General features: G+C 38.7%; 1 protein-coding gene across 1 annotated transcript in view; it reads left to right on the top strand.

Moving 5' to 3' along the window:
- LOC116625106 (zinc finger protein 559-like) overlaps positions 1–12873 on the top strand; it is a 28447-nt gene extending 15574 nt beyond the window's left edge. The window contains exon 3 of the mRNA XM_032393428.1: positions 12770–12873. Coding sequence (XP_032249319.1) covers positions 12770–12873 — 104 coding nt within the window. The remainder of the gene's footprint in view (positions 1–12769) is intronic.
- The last annotated feature ends 8914 nt before the right edge of the window (positions 12874–21787 follow it).

The raw sequence follows: 21787 nt of genomic DNA, 5'->3' as shown, positions 1-21787 counted from the left end.
ATTGGAGGGAGAGATGAACCATGAGAGACTATGGACCTGAGAAACAAACAGGGTTTTAGAGGGGAGGGGGGAGGGGGGATTGGTTAGCCCGGTGATGGGTATTAAGGAGGGCACGTACTGCATGGAGCACTGGGTGTTATACGAAAACAATGGATCGTGGATCACTACATCAAAAACTAATGATGTATTGTATGGTGACTAACATAACATAATAAAATTAAAAAAAAAAAAAAGATACCATGTTGGTGGGAGAAGAGTTATTGCCTAGACTGAGAGTAACTATTATGATACATACTGGTAATTGAAATAAAAATCACAACTGAAAGTGTCATTTAATCAAGTATTTATTGAGTACCACATAACTAGCCTCTGAGAGAAACTGAGGGAATTGCAAAAGAATGAGAACTGAGTGTTGGCCTGAAGGAGCTTGCCATTTGAAGGCAAGACAAGGGATATCAAGCAGTAGATATGTCCTTTGGAAATCTCTCATTGATGGAGCAGATCTGTAATCACCAGGAAATGGAGTTTTCACATGATTTCTGACATCAAGTCTCCCACCTAGGGGCTTAACACCAGAGTTTTTGAGGAAGAATATCTGTTTTTGTTTTCTTTTCTTTCTGAAGTCCTAGGATAACTTGTTGGCCTTTTGAGTCTCATTGACATAGTCATTCCATGACATGGGAAGTATAATCCAGTGAGGGAGATAAAACCAGATGAGAAACATCCCCATAGTTTCCCCTGTGTATAATTTGTTTTGTCACTTTTTCTTTGGCTGCATTAGAAAAAATGATGCTAAGTTCTACTATATCTTTTCTCTTAGTAACTCCAGAAGTCATTATATTTGAAAAATTTTCACTTACGACAGGGATGCTAAACAGACCTGCAGGATGAGAGGCTCCAAATAGAACAATTCACCAACCATTACTTTCTCTATGCTTAGGACAAGTTCAACACAATGCAAAGACCAGGTGAGGGTCTCAAGAGAAGTACTATATAAGCACAGTCCCTGACCCTCAAGGACTTTGCTTTTTGGTTGGAGACAGAAAGTACTTATATAAAACCCTAGAAGATCCAGATAATTAAATGCAAAGTGAGTATTGTCATCGATATGTGGTTTACAGAAAGGAGAGATGAGTGAGACCTGGGTAGCCGGGGAAAGCTCCCAGAAGGAAGTAGAGATCAGGTTGTATGAATGCACTGTGTGTGTGTGGCAGGGTTGGGGCAAGTCAATATTAAAAAGCATGGGAATCAGGGCTCTGCTGTGGTATGATAGCCAAAGGGCACATCTGTGGTCTCCAGCTTTGGGGATATTCTCTTGCCACTGTGACTGTAGTATTCTACCTCTCTGCTGTTTTCTTGGCAGAATTGCCAGTTGACCTAAATATGAGATATGATGTGTCTTTTTAAACACTGGGACAAGTTTGAACAAGATAAATTATTTTCAGTTACCTCCTGAGCTGGTGAAAAAAAATACTAAGGTCCAAAGACAGATAAGGTAATGACCCTGTTGGAGACAGCCATGCAAGAACCTTGGGGATATTTTCTCAATGTTTGCACAGTAGATCTCTAGAAAAGGCCACCAAATTGTCAGCTTTATTTTGACTACATTTCAGGGAACTTGAAGAAATTTCTTCAAAGACAGAATAGCTATTTCTTTACATCTTATTTGTGACACATATTTTCTTAATATGCCCACATGGAGTCTTATTATTTTCCTCCTCTAGTCCCCCAGCCACTTTTAAAATGCTCATTGTTCTCTCTTCTCTAAAGAACATTTTTTGGGGGAGAGAAAAAAGACTTCAGCCTGATGTGCATGAAAACTTCTGGAAAAATTGCTAAGCTTTGTATTTAGAGGGAAAGAACAGTTTTCTAGGGATAGTAACAGGGTCTCTTCCTCAAATGTGGCAAAATTGTGCAACTTGATTATAGGCCAAGTGAAGAAGTAATGTGGTGTTTTGTACCCTTTCATCTCCCTCCTTAGCACATTTCCTGTAACCTGAGCCCTTCCCTCATCACACAAGATACATAAAGCTTTCATTGTGTGGCATCACCATATTCTATTTTTCCAATAAATACATGAAATCCTATATCCTAACCTCTGCTCTCCTCTCTAGTAAAATTACCCTGTGTGATCATAAGATCTTGCTTATAGTTAGTTGCCACTTTGGAAAAGACCTGATGATTTAATGAGGACATCCAGTCTTTTTCAATTTAAAGGAAGTGTTAACCTAAACTTAAAAAGTTTAAAGGCATTGTGTTGGATGGAGTAAACATTCATTCATTCATTCATTCATTCATGATCTGCTTTGTCCTAGAAAGAATTCCAGGATGAGGGCTAGAAACTCTACTGGTGTCTTTTCTCCTTTTCCATTTATTGAACACTCTATAGGTATCAGCCACTCTGTTAAGCATTGAGGTGAAAAGATGAATGTGGTACGTGTAGCACAGTGTCCTGTCCTCAGAGAACTCACAGTCCAGCCAGAGAAATATACATAGAAACCCTACTACCAGATCGTATGAGGACCCAGAAGCAGGTAAGAACTTGTATTCTGAGTTGGTGAGGAGGGGAAAAAGGCTTGTGTGCTTTTTCCTGGGAAGAGGGAATATTGAGAAAGTTAATTCTCTCCTTTGCTTTCTTTCACTGAGCAAGTGTTAAAAGAGAACTAAAATAATGCTAAAAGTGCTGGTTTTACAATCTTGAAGCAGAAAAGCAATTGGTAAAGACTTCTCTAGAAAGCAGTTGGGGCCCTCTTGGGGCCCCAGACCAGTGTGACAGAGGCCATGCAATTAGCACTCAAGGGTCAGGCTTTGTTCCTGGTTGGCACCATGCTGGATTTGCCCATGCCTTTCTTGGTGTGGACAGCTCTTCATGATGATAGATGATGGTGCTGATGTGGAGTAGGCATGAGAGAAAGGAATATAGGAAAATGAGAGCTTTCTGTGCCAGGCCCTCACTGCAGCCCTAACAAGGAGAAGGAAAACACAGTATCTAGCTCACTGGTTCCCCTCTGACTCTAGGTAACTCCCTGAACAAGACACTCAGTTTTCTCAGTTACCTCTTTCAAAGGAAGTCCTGGGATTCACAAACACATTCCAATGCATGGAAGGATGGCTAGAATCCAGGGAGGGCAATTAAATTTCCTAAAATATGCTGTTCTGTCATTTAGTCTCTCCCTGTCCCTCACCCCATTGCCACAGTCCCACATACCTGCTCTGTACACTTTGGCTTTTGTGTTTTTAATTCCCACTGTTTGGAACAGCCTTCCTGCCTTCCTTCTCTAGCCTGCTAGTCTTCCAAGGTTTGCCTGAATTCCTCTTCCTTGGGTCCTTTCCATCACATCTAAAGCAAACCTAGAGCTCCCTTACTTTAGGATGTCCCTCTGGGGGAACATCTGGGAAGTATGCACTATGATTTAGATACTTTATAGCTTTTTAATCGCTTCAGATGTGTTCACTTTGTCTTTCAAACTGCACAGAAAGGGACTACATCACAGAATTCCTTTACATGAGCAACAGAAGGTACATAGTCCTTGGCCCTTAAGTGGGCTCTGTAGATAGATGCTTGATTGTTTGACTCTGTGGCAGCCTATAGCAATAGATAACTAGGATGGGTGAAGGAGTGGAGACTCAGGACAGAAAGAAGATGCGAACATAACCAGGATGATGACCATGATGGGTAGAACACACAGAGAGCCACCGGCTAGCTATGAACGTATATCACAGCTTGCTTATGTGTGTCCTGTAGAAGTTTCCATTTCAGAAGATTGTTAAGGAAAAGAAGTCCATGTTCAGAAGGATAAGCATGGGTGATCTTCAAGGTTCTCAGCCAAAGACAGGCTATATATCAAAACACGCTGCAGGGGCGCCTGGGTGGCTCAGTCGTTAAGCGTCTGCCTTCGGCTCAGGTCATGATCCCAGGGTCCTGGGATCGAGACCCGCATCGGGCTCTCTGCTCGGCAGGAAGCCTGCTTCTCCCTCTCCCACTCCCCCTGCTTGTGTTCCCTCTTTCGCTGTGTTTCTCTCTGTCAAATAAATAAAATCTTAAACAAAAAACAAAAAACACGCTGCAAGCACTTCCCACTTCAGCGTTTGGGTGGTGCATTCCACCCTTTGACTCAATTAGCTCTGGTATTGATAAGACTGCATGAAAGCATGAGGTCAGTGTACTTCATTCACATGGATCTTGGTGAGATGCAAAAGAATGTAACATGTTTTTTGCTTTTCCACATTACATAACACACTTGTGAACCTAAGGGAATGCTTTGAACCCACCTGAGAGAGGAAATGAGTTTACAGTTTTTAGTGTATCAAAGCATTGTTTCTGGAGAGATTTTTCTATCCTCAAGAATCAAAAAAATGCATACAGCTACCCAAGTAGGAGCTCACATCTGGAGAAGAGCTGCTGCTCTGACTTGTCTTGGGTAATGTCTCAAAGTTGCGATGTGAGCATGTGGGAAGACATTTTATTCTTTGACAAGAAATAAAGCCATAATTGGATAGAGTAGGGAAGACATTCTACAAATCCTCTCTCATTTCCTGAGCAACCACAGGGAGTACAAAGGAAGTTATTCTCACCAGAGCCTGACCAGGCTGAGGATTTCTCAAGAATCTGTGGCTTAGTGTAGGGCTTTCTATCACAGAACATGCAAGCAGTTTCATTGGGTTGGACAAAATAAAATAAAATAAAATAATAGGGTCCCAGTCAAAAATTCCAAGAAAAAGTTACTTTCTTTTGGAGGACAGAATTAACAGTGATAATGATAAAGGCAATAGCAGCTAATTGAGGGATTATTATGTGCTAGACTCTGGTTTTGGTGCTTTACACATTCTAGTTCATTTAGTCTTCACAGAAGATCTCTAAGGGTGTCAGTCACGAGTATTACCTCCCTTCTACAGGTAAGTAAACAGAGGCATAGAGTGTGTGAAGGACTTCTCTAAGGTACAGTGCATATTAAGTGAAGGAGGTAGGTTTCAGGCTCCAGACTTCATTCAAATAAGTGAAAAAGAAAAAAAAAATAGGCCCTTGAGCCTCTAGAGACTGGAATCTAAGCCTTCTTTCTTCACAGGACCTGTGCAGTTCTCGAGCTAAAACAGAGGTTTATTAAATATGTGTCTTGTGACTGCATAGATCAATGGTAGAATGGTCAGGGCTAATCTTTTCACATGTTCCCCCTGCTGTGGTGATATTTAAACTCAGGGTAGTAGAAAGTTTAACTTCTGTTGACATGAGGTGGTCTTAAAGGGCAGTGAGGCCATTTATTTCCTTTTCTATACTTCCTATGCTAGAAAAATCCTGAGAGAATGGAAACTGTGCAATCAGGTTATATTACAGCCAAGTTTTCTGCTGTTGTGAAGGCTTTTGTTTCAGCGGCATTTCCACGTGAGATCCTAAGAACGTACTCTGATGATAAGGACTGCCTTTCACTTGGTTTTGGCCTTTCCTCTCTCCTTTTTTCCCCTCTCCTATACTTTATCTTTTATCTTCTTTCTTTTTCTCCTCTCCCCACTTTCCATTCATTTTATATTAGAGTCATGTCCTCACATCTAATTCTATGGTTCTGTGATTCACACACACAAGATCTCTCTAAGGAGGGTATTAAGACGCATAGCTACAAACCCCAATCTAATTCCCAGCCCAAGCAAAATTAGATTGAGTCAAAGACAGGAAATGGTCATTTTAAACAACCTCTCTGACTCTGACTCTGATTATTTAATCAGAATGAAAGTGCTTAGCCTGAATGAGAGCCACATGGTATCTGAGGTGGTGAAGAACAGTCTAGATAGACACAAATGTGGTAACTAGATGATTCTGGAAGATGTGTCTTTTGGGTTTCTGGATTGTCTATGACATACTTATGTACACAAGATATTTCCCATGTTTGAAGTATACCCCTCCCAATAAAAAAATAAATATTTTCTGTAAAATCCTACTTCTATGCCTTCCATATGATATGACATGAAGCAAAATTCTACATATAATCGATATTGTATCTGAAAATATTTTTAAAAATACAGTTGGATGAGCACGTTCCCTTCTATTTCCTCTGCTTATAAAGTTTTGTCTTTTGGCTCCTGTACTCTCTTGAAAGTGCTTAGTCTCCTGTCACTGAAGACCTCTAAATAGTCAAATAAAGTATACTTCATAGTCTTTACCTTACCTGACCTCTCTGAGATATTTTAGACTGTTGACTACTTCCTCCTTCTTGATAGCTTGGCTTCTGGGACACTACACTCTCATAATTTCTCTCTTATCTCTCCAACATCTCCCCTTCCTTTTCCTGTTGCAGGCCCACCTCCTAAATGCTGTCATTCCCCAAAATTCAGTTCTTGGTCTTCTTCTCTTCTCACTCCTTCCAGTTTCCCTGTGTAATCTCTTTTACATCAAAAACTTCTGGTATTATCTGTATAACAATGACATTCAAATCCTGATCTCCTGCCTAGACTAAGATCTACCTTCAGAACTGTACGGCTAACTGCCACCTAGACATCTCCATATGGATGTGCCACAGAAATATTTAATTTAGAAGTTCCCTGAATAAACTTAACTCCTCCCACCCCCAATATTTCTCTCCCCTTGGGTTTCCTCTTCTGGTTAACCAAAAAACCATTCAACCTAAAAATCCATGCAAGAAAGCCAAGAATTATCTGTGAATTCTTCCTCCCCCTCATACCACTTACCCAGTTGATTACCTCTTAAATCTTCCTCAAAAAGATTTTTTCTTTTCACACCTACTGCCATCACCTTAGTTTAGGTCTTTCTGGTCTCTTACCTAGATTGTCAGACTAGCTTCATAGCTGGGTTCCCTGACAATCCCTCCCTTGCACCCACCCATTCTTTAAACTATTGCCACCATATACTTTGTAAAACACAAATCTATTCACTGCCCCAAACTTTTCAAAGATGCTGTCACTGCTCAGATAATAAACTCCAAGTCCTTGTTTTATTTATTTGAGAGAGAGTGAGAGAGTGGGAGGAGGGGCAAAGGGAGAGAATCCTCAGGCAGACTCCCCACTGAGTGTGGAGCCCAACACAGGGTTCAATCTCACATGAGATCAGGACCTGAGCCAAAACTAAGAGTTGACGCTCAACTGACTGAGCCACCCAGGCGCCCCTAAAGTCTTTAGCATAGTTTAACATTCAGGACTTTTTTTGGTCATAAGTTACCGAAATTCAATTTAAAGTGGCTCAAGTGGAACCCATGTAATGAGAATGTCCAGGAATTGATCAAAAGCTTCAAGCACAGGGTACTAGTGCTATCACCAGGGCTCCATTCTTCCCTTTCCCCTGCCCTCTCTGTGTCCCTGGATTCTATTCTCCCCTGTGTATTTGATTCATTTGGCAGACAACTTGTAGGCAATCAGTGGAGGAAGCTACTTACAACTGCAGGCTTGTGTGATCTATACAGTTCAAGATTCCAAAGGAAGGAAGACAAGACCTTTTATCCCAATTTCCACACACTGAATCTTAGTTTCTTATTGGCCTAGCCTAGGTCATATGCTTTGAAGTAATCACTGAGCCAAGGAAGACTGACTTGGTAGCTTGAGTCATTGTCTGTCCCCAGGAGGTTGCAGTGAAAGACAACCCAACCAAGACCACAAGGAAATGTGGTTCCCCAAAGAAATTCAGGGTGCTGCTATCACTGGAAGGGTGAAGAGATGTTGGTCCTACAAAAACAACACAGGTAAACTTCCCATGACATCCTTATCTTTCCATGATCTTGATTGCTATTAGTCTCCTCCATCTTTACTCCTTTCTATCTCTGGCCTACTTACAGTCTCTCGAATGTGCTAGTCCATTCCAGGCCTTCATGCTTTTGCAAGTACCATTTTCTCTGCCTGGAAGGCCTGGAGGGCTAAGTTTTATTTCTCTTTACAACTCCAGCTGAAATATCTTCTTCTCTGAGAGGTCTTTGCTGACCTCTGTCTTATAAGTTGATTATTTCCTCTTTTGTGCCCCTATTATACATAGTACTTAACAACATTATTATGGGGGCACCTGGGTGGCTCAGTTGGTTAAGCGACTGCCTTCGGCTCAGGTCATGATCCTGGAGTCCCTGGATCGAGTCCCACATCAGGCTCCCTGCTCAGCAAGGAGCCTGCTTCTCCCTCTGACCCTCTCCCCTCTCATGTGCTCTCTCTCTCTCATTCTCTCTGTCTCAAATAAATAAATAAAAAAATCTTTAAAAAAAAAAAAAAAAAAAAACAACATTATTATGGGTTTGGTTTTTTTGTTTGTTTTTTGTTTTGTATTGTTTTCTACTATATATCTAGACCAATAGCCTAGGAGAATACTATTAGGTCTGTAAAGCATAGAACAGATTAGAGTAGCTATTCAATAAATTATTGCATTAATAAATGTTGAGTGAATGAATACATGAATGGCTGTTTTTTTCAGTTATAGAAATGTATAAAGCTTATAATTTCTCCTGGATATCAGGAACATCCTTCAACTCATCCTTCTGTGCTATCCTTACTGACTGGGCATATCCTTATGCACCTTACACAACCAGAAGGATAACATGTTGATCTTTGAAATGTTTTTTTCTTCTTTTTGGATAAATGGAGAGGTATGAAGCAAGCAGAAGGCTGAAGAGTGTACAAAGGGAGAAGGGGAGGAAGGATGGAGGGTAAAAGATGAAGGAGAATAATAGGATCCCAAATGACAAACTTACTGGACGTTTAATTTTTGCTCATGGTTGGCCAAATGTGTATCAAATGATGAGAAAATGGTACATGAAAGTACTTGTGTCTGTATCACATGGCTCTGCTTTGTGTGATTTATTTAAAAAGTTTAGTTTTGTTTAATATAACTAAGTTTCTCTCAAAGAAGCATTCTTGGAAAATGTATTAGTAGTATAAGAAAACTTGGATTTGCCAAATATAACTTATGTGATCTTAGATCATCTGTCTCTAAACTCACCACATCTGTTAATCTCCTGCAAAATGGAGAGCATTAATCCTGCTTTGGCTTTCATCTTCCAAAGGTTATAGGAAGTTTTCAAATGGGATGTGTCTAAAAGTATTTTGTAATGTGTTAAGTGCAATATGTACAACAGTGAGTCATTAATATTAGAGAATAGTTACAGGTCCTCCACAGAATGATGTTAAACAAACTGCAAAGTGCCATTTTTTTAAAGTTTACTTTTAAGTTTTTGCTTCATATTAATTTTCAACAATTGGATATTAAAGATGCAGTAATAAGACTGTATGTACATTTATTAGATTTCTCTGTTGAGCTTGTGAATTAGATAAATGAGGTTTTTTTTTTTTAATTTGGCTGATCACATACAAATCTGTTTTATCTGAAAGGAGAAAAAAGAAAGGCATGGAAGAAGGAGGAAAAAAAACAAATGACAGCCAAATTCGTTAAGGTGGATGCACTTATTAGAAGAGGAAAAGGGTTTTGATGATCTAAGGCCACAATAAGCAGCAGCAAGACCTGTCCAGAGGGGAATCAAGGGGGCTGGGTTCACATCCCAAGTCTTTCCTGTCTTGCTATGTGACTGTAGAAAAACATTATTTAGCCTTCTGTTTGGAAGTGTCTGAAGGGATTGTCCAAGAGAAAAGAAAAAAAAATTACCATGTAACCACAAGATCAGATTCAATTGATAAATAGACACTTTTTAAGACATCAGTGCTTTGTATAGAATCAAGGCTCACAAAATATTTGTTGAATGAGTACAAGAATGAGTGTGGGAGTCAGAGATGAAGAACAAGGAGGAAATCATCACATACTTGACCTTCAACATGTTAAGTTTACCTTTTCTCTCTTTGTTTTCCCATTTATGATGTGGAGCAAAGATAATTTCTATGCTGAGAATTAATGACAATGGGGGATTGCCAAGTAAACACAAGATAAAAGTAACATTACCTTCCACCTGTAGGCTTAATATTTTTCTAAGTTCTTTTATGTACACCCTCTCATTGAAACTCATTAAAACAAGAGACCATGGGAATTTTACAGGCACAATATTTAAACATGCATACTTGGTTGTTTTCCCTCTTGCCAATAGGACTGATCTCTACCGAGTTTTTTGGCTCTCTCATGCTCAGGGAACCCTGAGCCGTTTCTTTTCTTTTTTTTTTTTTTTTAAGATTTTATTTATTTGACAAAGAGAGACACAGCGAGAGAGAGAGACAGAGACAGAGACAGAGACAGAGAGAGAGAACACAAGCAGGGGGAGTGGGAGAGGGAGAAGCAGGCTCCCTGCAGAGCAGGGAGCCCGATGGGGGGCTGGATCCCAGGACCCTGAGGATCATGACCTGAGCCGAAGGCAGAGGCTTAATGACTGAGCCACCCAGGTGCCCCATCCCTGAGCCGTTTCAAGGAATGATACCAGGTTCCATCCACTGGTCTAGCCACCTGAGACAAGTGTGGGCAACTGGCAGGATCAGATGCTTTGGGGATTAAGAATCCTACCCTCATTTATTGCCTCAGCAGGGCTGGCAACGACCTAAAGAAACTGTTTCTTCAGCCTTATCCCTCCCTTTCACACTTCCCTTGTGGTGTAAATGAAGTTACCTAGAGGGTAGATGTAGGAGAAGAAAAGGGTGGAGGCAAACTCACTTAGAGAAAAATATCAGGAGATCTATGGCAGCCTTGAGCTAAAGCTAGGCACTCCCAATTTAACCTCAACATTATTGTCAATCAGCATGCAGCCCTTTTCTAGCTTCAGATTCCCAAAAGGGAGAGTGAGCCCCAACTAACAAATGCTCATAAGAAAGATTTCACTTTGGTTCATCATGTATAGGGTGCAGATTTAGGGGAGCATAGGGATTTAAAATGCTTTACCACGACCTTTTAAAGCTAGAATCTACATGTTGAGCTTCATCTTCAGAACTGCTGAAATCCTAACTACTTTTAGGATTTCTTTCTGCAACCTCAGTTATCACAATGAGGAATCTGAAATTCTTGCAAATTGAATCTGAATGTTATCAGACTATTATCAAAATTGATATCAATATCAATTACCTGAATATTATCAAAAAAGAAACCTGTAAGATCAGCATCTCTGGAAGTAGAGACCAGCATGGTCTATCTATTCATTGGTCTTTCTTATGGATCTCTCAGCTTTGACAGGGCAGAGATCATGTTGTGCTCTGTGTGTTATTAATGCCTAGCTTCATAGGTGCTAACTTAGCAAATACTTGATGCTGATGAGAATTCCTGATGTAGTAATGGACTGGAATTTAGCAGACAGGAAACAAAAACAAAACAAAACTTCTAAAAAGTCCTAAATCTTGATTTGGGCCTTGTGAGTGCCGTGGTAAAATCCATCTGAGGCAGCCAGTTCCTGGTGTTCCCTATGGGAAACAATGGGGGAAAGAGAATGGCACCCAACAAGTGAACTGTCTCTGCATTTTGGCTTTGCCTTCCTCCCAGACAATTGCTCAATAAGTTACTTCCATTAGGGAAAACCAATCTCATTAATGGTGAAAGAACTCAAAACATGTTACTCTCCTGAATAAAAATTGGTCATATTTTGATTTTTTGATTTTAAGTGACTAGAAGGCCATTCAGAATTCATTACTCTCAGCCTCCCACTAACTGCTGAGCAGGAGCAGTTTTCTGTGGTGTCATACTGGATGTAGGTGTAGTGGTAGAGCTCCACATAGAATGTTAAACTGTGTTAGGTACCTTCTCCTGGACAGAGCAATAGTAATAGGCAAGTAACTTTGTAATACAAGCCAAGCCTAATTATTAAATCCAAAGCATGTACCTCAAACCTAATTGCTCTTTAGGTTGAAAAGCAGGATATGAAATAAATCTATCACTCAACAGTATTTACTGAACATCTGTTATGTGTCAAGTGCTATGGCAAGTACTCAGGCTACAGAGCTAAATAAGATATAGTCCTGGACTTCATGGAGACAGATGTACAAAGAAATAATTACAATATGGTAGGCAATGCTGTGATAGAGGTATATACAGGGTGGATTAAAATCAGGTGTAGGGTTTCTAGGAAGGCTTTGTAGAAGATAAAATGTGTGAACTAATTTTGGAAAGATGGGTAGGGATTTCTGTAGTGGCTGGGAAGTGAGGGTAACGGGGCTCAGATGAGAATATTCCAGACTGAGGGAAGGTTTAAAATGCCTCCATTCCCACCCAAAAATTTCCATTCAACCATCTTTATTTCTGTTATAGCACAAACTGCACCAGGCAAATCTAAACAGGTAAGGAAGACTTTATTCAAGACTACTGCAATAGGAGAGAGATGCTAGAACTCAGTCTGAACTCAAATGCACTGAAATAAAGGGCAAGAGGGTTTTTATGAACTCAGCTGGGCTAGGAGAGAAGTACCAGAAGATGTTAGGGGGAAATCATAGGCCAGCCATGCTTGCTAATTGACTTTATCCAAAGGAAAAGTACATTTCTCATGTGTCACGACAGGACATAATTTTGCAACTTGGAGTAAGTCACCCACTAACATTAGGCTCCTATTCTCCCACAGAGACTAGATGTGGTGCCATGTCCCTTGATGATTATATTTCAAAGGGACTGCTCCCAGGTTCTTGATAAAGACTTTCTTGGATTATAAAACTAGCAAGAGGCATTCAAAAAGATTTACATCTCAAAGGGTCATAGGAAGAATTTACAAGTTTTCTAAAGTAAAATCTCTAAGAAAAAGATCAGAGCCCAGAGTTAGGAGTAAGCCTGTCTAAAGTTTAGTCAAGCTGAGGGAAACATTAAAGCCGGCTTCCTTGGTGATGGTATTTTTCCAGGTGCAATCTGACTGCTTTTTCTTACATGCTCATCTCTTCCTCTTAGCTTTGGTCCACAGGGTAATTAAACTCATGAACAACAAAGAAGCAAAAATAACTACCTTACAAGAGGTGGTTTTAGAATCCCTCTGTACTGCTTCTGTTCGTTGAGAACTGAAACTGGGTTTGAAAAACAGAAGCAAATTCCTCCTTTAGTTAAGAGTCCTCTTGGTTCCAGCAAAACAACGGCTAAAAAGATCAGGCATCCACCTATCAAGGTAGAAAACACTGAACAAGAACCAGTGCTGAATTTGAACAAGACAAATATTTTCTAGCTGGAAATGTAGTAGTCTGTGTCTTTCCTGGGAGCACAGACTGTCTGTATTAGAAAAGAACCCTGATTTTCCATTTAATTTCAAATTTACTTATGCTGTCCCAGATAACAGAAAAGGAGGAGTATTGCCCAACTCATTTTATGAACTTGGAGTAGTCTTGATTCCAAAAGCAAGTAAGGATGATTCAACACTTATTTATATTGGAAAAAAAAAATCCTGAGAAAACTAGGAATAACCAGGAAATTCCTTACATAAAAGTTACATACAAAATCCTAGAACAAACATTGTGGTTAATGAAGAAAACTCAGATGCATTCCTTTAAAGACAGGGAATAATATGAAGACACACTGTTACTATTTTACATAGTACTAGATACACTGATGAATGTTACCTGGAAAGAAAAAGAAATAAATTCAAGGACTGGAAGAAAAGAGATAAAATTTATGTGATATAATTATTTATCTAGAGAAACCAACAGAGGTATAGACCAATTCTTTGAACTATTAAGAGTTCAATGTGTTTGCACATTTCTTCATCACTAGTAATCAAATATAAAATGCTTGCATGCATGCTCTCTCTCTATATATATAGATATACATAGAAAGAAGAACATTATCAAAAGTTAGCTTACCCAAGAAAATACAAAATTTCTAGGAGATTACCTGAACAAATAGAGAGAGGTTTTATTATCTTGGATATAAGGACTTAAAAATGTTCTAACTAAAAAACGTTCTAAAAATCTTGGAAAAAGAAGACTATGAGAGAAGATATACCTTATCAGTCATGAAGAATACCAAAAAAATCATAGTAATAAAAATAATTTCAAGACCATGAGGCCCAGAGAGACAGACCCATCCATCTATCATCTATCTATCCATCTATCTACCTACCTATCTATCTATCTATTGCATAGGCAGTTCTTCAAACCAGTGGGGAAAAGGCAAATGGTTTAGTAAATGGCATTAAGAAACTGGACCCTTTTTTTAATAGTAAATGCAAAGGCAGATTGCAGACGAATTCAGAACAAAATGTTAAAATCAAGTCTGTAAAGTTTATATCAGAAAATATAAAAGAATATCCTTGTAATGTGGAGGTGGGAGAAAAATCCTTAATGTTTTCCCCTAAAATAATCCTACAAATCATTAATAAAATAATTGATGAATTTGATTATATCATAATTAAGTTCTTTGTTCAACAAAAGACATCATAGATAAAGTTTAAAAACAGGTTACATATTGGGAGATGTTTAAGTGTCTAAAACTACAAAAAACTAATATTTAAAATAAACAACACATGAAAATCAACAAGACAGGAATCTTGATTGGGCATATGATTGGGCAATTTATAAAGAGGAAATCCAAAGGGCTAACAAGGATATGAAAAGCTGCTCAGGGGGTGCCTGGGTGACTCAGTTGGTTAAGCGGCTGCCTTCGGCTCAGGTCATGATCCCAGAGTCCTGAGATAGAGCCCCATGTCAGGCTCTCTGCTCAGTGGGAAGCCTGCTTCTCCCTCTCCCACTCCTCCTACTTGTGTTCCCTCTCTTGCTGTCTCTCTCTGTCAAATAAATAAATAAAATATTAAAAAAAAGAGAAAAGACAGAAACAGGAATGAAAACTATAAATGATTCCATTTGCACAAATTTAAAAGTCATGCACATCAAATGAATATTTTGGAGGCGCCTGGGTGGCTCAGTCGGTGGGCGTCTGCCTTCAGCTTAGGTCATGATCTCAGAGTCCTGGAATAGAGGCCTGCGTCAGGCTCCCTGCTCAGTGGGAGTCTGCTTCTCCATCTCACTCTGCCCCTCCTCCCCGCTTGTGATCTCTCCCTCTCTCTCAGCCTCAAATAAATCTCTTAAAAATGCACATTTTGTAAGAATAAATACACACAAAAGGATACACATTAAACACATTAGAATACTTGATGTGGTATGTGGCATGGAGAGAAGGAGTGGAAAAGGAAAAAAAAGGAATGAAAGAATGAAAGAAATTAAGCAAGAGACTAGCAGGTACCTATAACAATAGTGTACATTCTGAGGAGTATGGTAAACCCAACTCTATCTATGTATCTATATCTATCTATCCATCTATCCATCCACCCACTATCTATCTATCTATCTATCTATCTATCTATCTATCTATCTATCATCTATCTATCATCTATCTATCTATCTGTCTATCTATCTATCATCTATCTATATCTATCTATCTATCATCTATCTATCTATCTATCTATCTATCTATCTATCTATCTCTCATCATCATCTATCTATCTATCTAGAGACATGGAAATTTCCACCTCCAGGTAGGAGCACAGAATGGAATCACAGAATGTTCTTGTTGGAAGGGGCTGTTCAAGATTGAATTTTATATATCCTGTCCCACTAGGAGACTCTTCTTCAAACTCTAATTCCTTAACTGAGAGTATATGTCAATTCCAAAAGAAATGAAAAAACAAAAAAGAAGAAAGGAAGGAATACAGACAAACAGGCTCAAAGAACCATTATTTAAGTAATATTGATATCACTAAAATTATTGAGTAATAGAACCTCAGTTATGAGTAAAATATAAAACTAAGTGCAAAATTAAGTTATAAGTTGCCACATCCACAAAACAACACAATTTCCAGGAAAAGCAATTAGTTCAGTTTAAACACAACCATACTTTTTGGTGATCATTGCCAAGACTAAACATAGCAATACAGACTAAACTTCAATTGAGTTATTGGAATATTTTGTTTTCAGGCAGAAACAGCCTCAAAATGCTGTGGCATGTTCCTGTTTCACAGTTCATTTGGAGAAGGTTTGCAAACTCCTAGTAAAATGTAATCGTATGCTTTGCTTCATGTAAATTATATCTGTTTTCCCATTTTGGATAACCAAGCAAAGAAAAGTGGTTTAAAAGTGGTTAAAAGTCTAGAGCAGAGAAATAAACTGTTCACCTAATGATTTTACAGGAAAATAGCAACTGCTTTAGACAGGCATCCATTATCAAGCAGATGGATTGGTTTCTTTGGGGGAAATGTAAACAGGAAAAACAAACACCCTACTCACATAATTTTTAAAACTTTTCCTTTGGCATTTGTTCAATATATTGATTTAAAACATAGGTCACTTGAAACAGAATGCCCAAGCTGAAGAAACTGAATGCAGAAGTATCTCAAAAATCAGATGAGAGATGAAAACCATATACCAAAAGGGGGCTAGGATCAGAGATCACCACAAGTGATTTCCCCATTATCAACTGGAGCAGTGAGTGCTCGGGAGAAGCTTTCTCAGGGAAAGTGTCATTTTAGGAAAAAGTACTCAACACACTAGCATTTCCTTTCAGAATCAAGGCAATGGCTTCTGAGCAACCTGAAGTTTATTCAGTCTTTGATTCACATGGAACACCTGTATTGTTGGCCCCAAGAAGCCCATTTTGCATATGTATTTGTATTAGTCAGTATGCTCCAAAGAAACAGAACTAATAAAGTGTGTATGTTTGTGTGTATCTATATCTCTATAATCTATATCTATCTACCTGAGAAATCTATTTTATGAAATTGGTTCATGTAATTACAGAGGCTAGCGAGTTTAATTATAGACGCTAGCAGGGTAGGCCACTAGGCTGGAGACCCAGAGAAGAGTTGATGTTGAAGCTCATGTCAAAAGGCAGTCTGGACCTCAGCCACAGCAACTTCTTCCTAGAAACATCGCCAAATGCAAGGGAAGCAAGGGCAAAAATGAACTATTGGGACTTCATCAAGATAAAAAGCTTTTGCACAGCAAAGGAAAACAGTCAAAAACAAAACAAAAGACAACGAACAGAATAGAAGATATTTGCAAATGACATATCAGATAAAGGGCTAGTATCCAAAATCTATGAGAACTTATCAAACTCAACACCCAAAGAACACATAATCCAATCAAGAAATAGGCAGAAGACATGAACAGACATTTCTGCAAAGAAGACATCCAAATGGCCAACAGACACATGAAAAAGTGCTCAACATCACTTGGCATCAGGGAAATCCAAATCAAAACCTCAATGAGATACCACCTCACACCAGTCAGAATGGCTAAAATTAACAAGTCAGGAAATGACAGATGTTGGTGAGGATGGGGATAAAGGGGAACCCTCCTACACTGTTGGTGGGAATGCAAACTGGTGCAGCCACTCTGGAAAACAGTATGGAGGTTCCTCAAAATGTTAAAAATAGAGCTACCCTATGACTCAGCAATTGCACTACTGGGTATTTACCCCAAAGATACAAATGTAGTGTTCCAAAGGGGCACGTGCACCCCAATGTTTATAGCAGCAATGTCCACAATAGCTAAACTGGAAAGAACCTAGATGTCCATCAACAGATGAATGGTTAAAGAAGATGCAATGGAATATTATGCAGCCATCAAAAAATGAAATCTTGCCATTTGCAACAACGTGGATGGAACTAGAGGGTATTATGCTAAGCGAAATAGGTCAATCAGAGAAAGACAAGTATCATATGATCTCACCGATATGAGGAATTCAAGAAACAAGACAGAGGATCATAGGGGAAGGGAGGGAAAAATGAAACAAGATGAAACCAGAGAGGGAGACAAACAGTAAGAGACTCTTAATCTCAGGAAACAAACTGAGGGTTGCTTCCTCAAACAGGCCATGAACTTGGTACCACTGACTCACAGCTGAGAAATGATTGAGGAAGTGGTAGCTCCAGTTCAGCTACATTGCATGGTGACCTACAGTTGTTTTCTCCTCAGTGACTTTGGAAGGAATTGACTAATCTGAACTAAATGTAGTGAACCATTACTAAATACCAGAATGCATCCTCATGTTTATTTTCAAAGTGGAATGTTGTTAATGCTTGTAGAGAGATGTTTGAGATTCACAGAGAATGCTCTGGCTGTGTTTACTACTCAAGTATTTCTGAACTCAATTATCAATCATCAATCAACCCACGTTTATTTATTTTCATTAATCTTGTGGAGAATGCAAATGCAAGGATCTTATCTCTTATAAGATTATGACAAATACTTAAAGTCAGCAAAAAGTTCACCTCTAGTTACCCAGGCAGGAAGTGTGGGCAAACCAGTTTGGTCCAATCATGCTGGTGGTAGAAAGGAGAAAATCACAGTGTAGGAGAGTTTCAATATGCCATAAGGGTAATATGACTTCTCACACATTTGAGGGAAATTCCATTCAATTCAACAGTATTTATTGAGTTTCTGCCATGTTCAAGACACTGGAGTAGGTAGAGGTAGTGGTGGAAGAGAAGATTTAGAGATGAGGAAACTATAGCTTTATTCCAGTAGGAGAGAAGATTTAGAGATTAGTAAACTGTAGCCATAATTCTCCTTATAATTATACCTAGAAGGAAGAATAAAAGCAGGATATATATATATATATATATATATATATATATATATATATAATGTATCATACAGGGGAAAATGTAGTCAGTAACCCAAGAATAGAAATAGTCATGTAGTGGTTTACTGCCCAAAATATCTTTTGTACTTTTAGAGGAAGAGGACTCGGGCTACCAGCCACCTACTACCTTTAAAAAATTTATCCAATAGCCAAGAATCTGAGGAAGAAACTCAGCTTATTTTGGATATAGTCTCCAGCTCTTACAGCAAAGCCTTCCATATCATTTCATTCTGTTCTTGGTCTTGAAATTTAAGTCTCTGGTGAGAATTTAGAAATATGCTTCTGTTGGTAGTATCCAGCGACGTGGTGCCTGAAACCATAAATGCCTTTAAGAGATCCAGGCTGTAGATCCCAGAATGTAAAATATATACTAAGTACTATCAAGCTTACAAACTCCATGTGCCTTCCACCTTGTTCTTGACCTGCCATGAATCCGCATCTCTCACCTATTGTCTACTCCCTGGCTCTTCCCTGGGCCAAAGCCCAGAGATCTTTGCTTTTTGTGACAAAAACTACCAAACTTGCTGTCTTTGCCCTTTTCTTGTGCTAATTTTCAGTTTGAAATGTCTTCTCTGGCCACAGAGATTTTAGTCTAAGCTTACCAACTATCTTCATTATATAACCTAGAATTTAGTAATTTGGTAGCTGATATACCTTAGCTACTAATTCAGCAGCTGTTGAGTTCTGAGGAAGCTCCTGGTAGAACTGGATGAAGTGATGTGTGCCAAACCACACCCTTCCTCAGTTTACATCACAGTGTAAACTGATTACAAAGTTATTTTGGGTGTTTTCTTTTAAGAAATCTTGACACTTGCCACAAAAAAACAAAGCCAAATGTTTCAAGGATTCGATTTCCTCTCTACCTACTTATGTGCTACTCATAAAATTAAAGGCAGGGGTGCCGGGGTGGCTCAGTCGGTTAAGCGTCTGCCTTCAGCTTGGGTCATAATCCCAGCGTCCTGGGATCGAGCCCCGCATCAGACTCCTTACTCTGCAGGGAGCCCACTTCTCCCTCTCCTCCCTGCTTGTACTCTCTCACTGTCTCTCCTTCTCTCTTTCTCGAGTAAATAAATAAAATCTTAAAAAAAAAATTAAAGGCATCTGCCTTTGAAACTTGAACTCTGGTGATGCAAGTCATATAAAGTTCAGAGTGTCTAGGTCCAAATAGGGCTATGCCTGTAATAGTCATCCATTAAATATTTCTTAGCAGAATATATTTTCCCATTGCTTCTGACCATTTTTTTTCCTATTGTTTCATTCATTCAATCACTCAATTATTCATCAAATATTTATTGAGTTCTTGCCATGTGACAGGGACTGTTCTAGGTATAGGAAATATATCAGGAAACAAAAGAGACAAAAATCCTGCCTTCATGGAGTTTTCATCCCCTATAGTAGTAGGAGTGAAGCAATAAATATTGGCATACTATATATTATTATAAATGGTCATAATTGATACAGAGAAACATAAAGTAGGAGAAGGGAAAAAGGAGGCTGGGATCAGGGGAGAGGTGGGATTGAATAGGTCACTTCTATGTTAGAATACTGGGAGAGTAAGAAGAACTAGCAAAAAAAAAAAAAAAGAGAGAGAGAGAGAGAGAAAGAACAGCCAGTGATGTAGCAGGAAAACAAGGGATGTGTGGTTTTGGAGATCAAGAGGATGAGATGAGGACTAAGAAGTGATTGACCAACATGGAGGCCATTTGTTACTTGAAAGCAGCAGTTCCACTGGACTGATGGAGGTAAAGGCCTGATTAGAGTTATTTAAACAATAATGGGACACTTAGGGTCCTTCCATATCTTGGCTATTATAAGTAATGCTGCAATAAACAAAGGGGTGCATTTATCTAGTGCATATATAGGGTACAAACCAAGTGTCCATCAATAAATGAATGAATAAAGATGCGTTATACCTAAACAACGGAATATTACTCAGCCATAAAAAGGAATGAAATCTTCCCATTTGTGACAACATGGATGGACCAGGGCATATTATGTTAAGTGAAATAAGTCAGACAGAGAAAGGCAAATACCGTATGATATGTGGAATCTAAAAAACAAAATAAATAAAAACAAACAGACTCTTAAATACAGAGAACTGGTGGTTGCCTGAGGGGAGGTCACGGGTGCTGGGCAAAATAGGTGAAGGGGATGAAGAGGCACAAATGTTCAGTTATAAAATAAATAAGTCATGGAGATGAAAAGTACAGCGTAGGGTATATAGAAAAAAAAGTAGAAATTAAAATAGTGTTGTGTTAACTCATGGATAGGCTGAGAGACTAATGGGATACAAATTTCAAAAAAGGAATAAATGTATAAGGAAATTTAATATACAATAAAGGCAGAAATGGTAAAAAAGAAGAAAAGAAAGAAAGAAAGAGAAAGAAAAAGAAGAAAAAGGAAGGAAGGAAAGAAGGAAGGAAGGAAGGAAGGAAGGAAGGAAGGAAGGAAGGAAGGAAGGAAGGAAGGAAGAAGCATATGGAAAGCTTCAGCTGTTAGTTTTCAAGAAAATGCAGGGAAACACCATAATGAGATATATCACACTAGATTGAATTAAATTGAAAGGACAACACCACCGAGTGTTGGTTAGAGTATAGAGATTTACATTGTTGGTGACTATGTAAATTGGTAAAACAACTTTGGAAAATTAACAAGCAGTATCTTCTGAGCTATATGACCCTATGACACAACAATTCCACTCCTGGTGATATATACGCAATAGAAATGGATGCTTATGTGCAATAAAACACATATAAGAATGTTCATAGCTGCTTTATTCATGACAGTAAAAAAATTAGAAACAACTCAAATATCCATCCACAGAATGGACAAATAAACTGTGGTATGTTTGTACAATGGAATATAAGAAATGAAGAACAATGAACTACTACTACATTCAACAATATAGATTAATCTCACAGAGATATATTGCATGAAAAAAGCTAGACACAAAAGAGTGTATACTTCATCATTCCATTAATATAACATTCAAAACCAAGCAAAATTAATCTATGGTGGTAGAGTAGAAAATAGATATTGCCTTTGGGAAGATAGTGACTAAAAAGGGACATGAGGGAAACTCTCTTGAGGACTGATATTATTCTAATTTTTATCAGGGTCAAGCTTAAACACTATATGGTTAAGATCTGTGCACTTCATTATATGTAAGTCAGACATCAATACAGAAGGGTTTTTAGAAGATTTGGGAAAAGGGAGTAGGGACAACTTCTTCATTTCTTTCCCACAATGCTAACATGAAGTTCTAAGGACACAGGACCTTACAGTATGAAGGATTGAAAGATTGTCCAGTCCAAACTCCTTCCACAGGAGCCTAGAAGCCTT

The sequence above is a fragment of the Phoca vitulina genome, unplaced genomic scaffold (genome assembly GCF_004348235.1).
Source record: "Phoca vitulina isolate PV1807 unplaced genomic scaffold, GSC_HSeal_1.0 scaffold73, whole genome shotgun sequence".
NCBI lineage: Eukaryota > Metazoa > Chordata > Mammalia > Carnivora > Phocidae > Phoca > Phoca vitulina.
The sequence above is the reverse complement of the archived record's forward strand: the minus strand, read 5'-3'. Positions and strand labels throughout refer to the sequence as shown.